This window comes from Sinocyclocheilus rhinocerous, unplaced genomic scaffold (assembly GCF_001515625.1).
Source record: "Sinocyclocheilus rhinocerous isolate Xijiao unplaced genomic scaffold, SAMN03320098_v1.1 scaffold1615, whole genome shotgun sequence".
Taxonomy (NCBI): domain Eukaryota; kingdom Metazoa; phylum Chordata; class Actinopteri; order Cypriniformes; family Cyprinidae; genus Sinocyclocheilus; species Sinocyclocheilus rhinocerous.
This window is the reverse complement of record NW_015645292.1, coordinates 1,750,878-1,755,877: the sequence shown is the minus strand read 5'-3', so window position 1 is coordinate 1,755,877 and position 5,000 is coordinate 1,750,878. Positions and strand designations below refer to the sequence as shown.

The 5,000-nt window shown below is 42.4% G+C and overlaps 1 protein-coding gene across 3 annotated transcripts in view; it reads right to left on the bottom strand.

The window, feature by feature from the left end:
* The window catches only part of marf1 (meiosis regulator and mRNA stability factor 1), a 20,829-nt gene that overhangs the window by 10,726 nt on the left and 5,103 nt on the right, over positions 1-5,000 (bottom strand). For 2 of the 3 annotated variants that reach the window (XM_016509471.1, XM_016509473.1), the window contains exons 8-13: positions 4,898-5,000; positions 4,526-4,626; positions 601-714; positions 339-516; positions 87-265; position 1 (exon numbers count right to left, since the gene is read on the bottom strand). The exon at position 1 is cut by the window's left edge and continues 80 nt beyond it. In XM_016509471.1, the coding sequence (XP_016364957.1) occupies position 1; positions 87-265; positions 339-516; positions 601-714; positions 4,526-4,626; positions 4,898-5,000 (676 nt within the window). The remainder of the gene's footprint in view (positions 2-86; positions 266-338; positions 517-600; positions 715-4,525; positions 4,627-4,897) is intronic. The other variant, XM_016509472.1, reaches the window with a different exon arrangement.

Here is a 5,000-nt window from a genome sequence, read left to right as displayed (position 1 = left end):
GCTGAGGAACAAACACAGTCACATCTACAACAGGAAGAGACCGAGCACAGAAGACAGGAAGGAGAAGCAGAGCATGTGTGTGATACCTGAGGCAGGTGAGAGACTTGTTACTGGCTCCGGTGACGAGAGACACGTGAATCCTCTTGCTGCCGATTTTATAGCGATGCAGCAGACTGACGGCACCAATGGCCTGCTGGAGCGAACTCATGTGCACCCGCGCCTTCAGCTGATAGTCAGTGTGAGGACTCAGATCCACACTCTTCACCTGCACACACACACACAGTAATGAAGCTCTCTTTCAATGAGCTCAGGTTTTGAATTTTTGAAATGCGACTCACTCTGCCGTGTTTAGCAAACACGTCTCGCAGTATTTGCTGCAGGTCCTTGCGTGACATCCTGTAGTCCAGATTAGTGACCTGAACGTCCACTCCGTCAGAGAAGGGCTCGTCTGCGCAGATGCTGGGGGACGGAGCGCTCAGAGGAGACGAGCGGTTCGACAGGCAGGGGGACGCGCTCCTGAAGAGAGCAGAGACCGACCCACACGTGACGAGAATGCAAGAGAGATTTATAAAGCGTTTGACGATCATGCGATTTACTTACCGTGATGACCATGAGCTCTGAGAGAGCATCATGGGACTGAAGTTCCGCTGCAAACTTAGTTTACTGAACGCTGAAGGAGTGCTGACCTGAAACGGCTGGCCAGGAGAGTCATGCCTTCACACACACACAAAAAAATGTCAGAGCTCATATAATAACAGTGCTGTCAAAGTTATTAGTGTGTTAACGCAGGCGATTCATTTTTTCAGTTTAACAAGCTAAATATTTAACGCAGGGGCGGAGCTAGGGTTGGCCACCCCACTCACTGCTGCTTCTCTTTATTTCTTGAGAAGAACTGCATTTATTTAGACGCAGAACATCTTTACAACCACATCAAACGGGAGACTTTCAGATGCGCACTTGACGAGGAGCTTCAGTAGAACAACAGTGAACTGCGCTCAGATGAGATGTCGCCAGGCCATATGGCAGTAGAAACCATTTTTCCTGTCCTGTCAGTCATGCACTGTAGCCTGTATCATTTCATATTAAAGCGCAAATGAAACGACAAGCATGCAATGTCACAGTTGTCATCAGTTTAGTCAAAGTTACCAAAAAGGTGATTAAAGCTGCCTTAAAACTGTGCATGTATGTTAGTATTTGTTACGCCAGTCACATTTAAGAACATGTCTCTGAAGTGCAGTGGTTTTCAAAACTGTCCTAGAGCAGCCCAGCACTGTCTCCCTCATCTAACACACCCGATTCAACTCAACAGCTCATTATAGAAACTTTAAAGGTGCACTAAAGGTAGCCGAGTCCCAAACACTCACAGCCAATCAGCAGTAAGGGGCGTGTCTAGTAATGATTGGGAGAAGAGTGCTCGGTGAGTGCGAGCACTCTCTTCTCCCGATCATTACTAGACAGGACGGATATTAGCAGATCGACTATAGAGAGCGAGAGATGGCAGACAAAAAAAATTAATTTAAGAGGAACAAAACATTAAAAAGAAGGGTTACGATCAGGCAAGAGGTGGGACCCACGTAAATATTGGAGCAGCTTTCCAGCGGTGGAGAAACTCAAGGAGCGGAAGGGAATCGGATGCAGAGGTTGCTTTGTTTCTTCTTGATAGGTGAATTACGTTGATTTTGTTTTGTTTCACACAACTAATCTGTGGTGGCTTTTGCTTGAATATGCTGCGGCCGCAAGCATAGCAGACTCCGCCCTCGTCGCTGCCAGGGTTGAGTATGTACGTGTGGGGCGGAGTTATCAAGATAGGGGTGAGGTCCTGTTGGGGTATGGGCGTGTTTGTTTTGGTGCTTTCAAATATCAACAATGTTTGGCAAAAACCACTTAGTGCACCTTTAAGAGCTGCAATGAGTCAGAAAAGGTAAAGAGTTATGAGAAACTATGATGCGTGTCAGATCCGCGTCATGTTCAGCAGCGGCAGCTTAAAGGGGTGGATTGCGATTTCACTTTAACGTTTTTTTTTAATTCTGGCAGTTTAATGCCTACAAAAACGGCTGGTAGGGACTACAACAAGTTACTTCCTGGGTTCGTGACATCACAAACCCAGATAAACCCCTCCCTCGGGAAAAGTCAGCAAAGGGGGCGGGCCCATGCTGCGCTGCTTTAGAGAAGAGGAAGAGAAAACTAGAGGTGCACGTAAAAATCTATTCATATATGAATCGCGATTCTGTCTTCTAACGATTCTAATGGATTCACACGTTTCAAAATCAGTGTTCTAAAGCAGCGATTCTCAATCCTGTTCCTCGCGTCCCCCTGCTCTGCATCTCTCTCTCTCTCATTCAGCTCAGCTACAACAATGAACTGTTACAATTATACACTTATTTTCACATAGCTATGAGAAGTGTTCTACATGGCTCAGCGTGCAGTTGCCGTACTGTATTAAAGCTTTAATCAGGATAAAACCGTATATTCAAAGCTAACAGAAGCAGTAGCATTCATTCATAAAAGCAGGAAATGATCAGTGCGTTTCTCAGAGAAGGGACAGAGCGGTGTGGAATAAAGGTAAATTATGTGAAAAACAATGCATTTTTTTTACAAACGAAGCATTAACATGTTATACTGCACCCCATAAACACAATCCAGCCTAGAAGAAACAAAAACAGTCAACCACCCCTTTAAAGCAGCCAAAATCACCTCATAACCAGCTGCTGTGATGTCTGTTCATCAAAGAACAAAAGACAAAGGGCAAATCAATCACTTTTTGTAGATTTGAGGATTAATCTTTATTTAATTTAGAATTTAGTGTTTGATAACTATTCAATTTCTGTATATTTCCTACATGCTGAAGGGCACAGGTAGCTAAATATGACATTATAATGGATTTATGTGAAGATTGTTTTAAGTTCACTTAAATTAGAAGTTGTTTTTTAAAGTCTAATAAATGTTTAAATTGATAGCTCTCAATTATACTTTAATGTTGAATGGATATCGTCAATGGTTAAATATTAGGGGAAAAAACTATTTCCTAGAGACATCAGTAGTATTGGTATCAGTGATACTCGCCTTCAGTCATAAAAAAGATGCCATTAAACAAATATTAAAAATATACTGTCTTTATGTTGTTTCTACATTAATCTGATAATTGAATGTGAAATTACTGCAATATAAAACTTTAACGTTAGGTGGGATTAAACGTGATAAATAAATTTTTTAAAAAGTGATTTGTTAACTTTTTTTGTAATCGATTGACACCAAGTAATAATAATAATAATAATAATACTCTTATGTAGTTCCTTTTAGGATCTCAAGATTGCTTTGCAAATAAATAAAATCAAAACCCTCGACAGCAGTGCTAACACACACTAACTGCTAGTCTGTAGCTGCAAAAACAAAAGCTCGCAGCGTGAGCTCACTAGAGCAGATGTGTTACTCGCTGATGAGTCTCAGTCACACGACACTAAACACAGCTGTGAGATCCAGAGTGAAGCGCCTGAGTTCAGCGAAGAACACAAACGACTCGTGATTTAAACTAAAGATGAAACTGCGCTGACAAACAGCAGAAACACTGTATTTAGACTACTGTTTCTCATACAAATATCTAGAAACATATAAATTTTTACCATGGTATTGAGGTGCTATATGTGTGGTTTTGACTGTGGGTGCCATGATCTAAATGTCTGCAATTATGGAAGACCCAATGGTTAATTAATAAAATATAAATCAGAATAATTAAATTTCAATATATAAAAATTAGGTTGTTAACTTTTACAGATGTTACAGTTTTTGATAATGAAAATAAATGTATATCTGCATCCTAACTCGAGCAACTGTCAAATGTGCATTTCTAAGAGACAAAAAAAAGAGAGAGAGCACTGCCAGCTGCACAATATGTATTAACCATTCACAACGTTAGATGTTAAACATGATTAACTCGATACTGACTTACTTCATCTTTTCATTTATTTAGATGGATTTTATTTATTATTATTTATGTTGTTGTTATATATATGTTAATGCTTTGGCAACATTGTGTTACACAGTCATGCTAATAAAGCTTAACTGAAAGAGAGAGAGAGAGAGTGAGAGAGAGAGAGGGGTCACTTAGCTACAAGTCACATTTTATTATTACATTCAGAAATACCGGTAGCCTAAAAGCAAAATGTTTACAAACACTATAAACATAGCTAGGCTATATGCCATTTTAGCTCCCTCACTCCATAAAAAAAAAAAAATTATAATAATGGTACTCCGAACAGAAGCTATAAACGACAAGCCAAAACTAAATAATTTAAAGCAAAACTGAAACAAAAACCACTGTTGGGCTCACGAAGCTCTCTCATTCGACACGAATCCAAATGTTTCCATATTTGTGATGTATTTGGATGCCAAACTATGATTTATTATGTAGGCTAAACCAGGTTTTGTACTTCATTTTGACCGCTCGAATTTTTGCCTTATAAAAGTGGGAACAGCTTTGTCCGTCTCCTTCATTGGTGTTCATATGTGCATGTGTGTGTTTGATTACCTGCGGCTGCGCAGCGGCGGCTCTGCCGGTTTAACGGCTGCAGACGGGACGGTGAGACTCTGGGGAGAGGCAGTCACGGGTCGGGTCACAGCACTCACAGCCTGCAGCAAACACACACACAGTGCGAACTTCAACACACACACACACAAGCACACGGCCGATTCCCAATGAGGCGAGAGACAGGAATGTGACGGGGAGGACAGACGAAGACAGAGGAAGATGAGTCTCAGCAGCAGCACACGCCACAGACAGCAGCGGGACGACGGCAGCAAGCAGGGGCAAGCGGCAGCACAATGAGAACGGCATGAGAAGAGCAAGCGTGCGATTGGAGGATGATGGGAGGAGGCGGGCAGAGGCGGGTACACAGCTGACCTGGGGGAGGGGTTTCATCACAGGGCTGCACGAGGAGGCGTGGCCTGCTCTCCTGGGGCTATACGGGCGCTCGGGGGCGTGGCTTCTGCCCTGGCACGAGTGA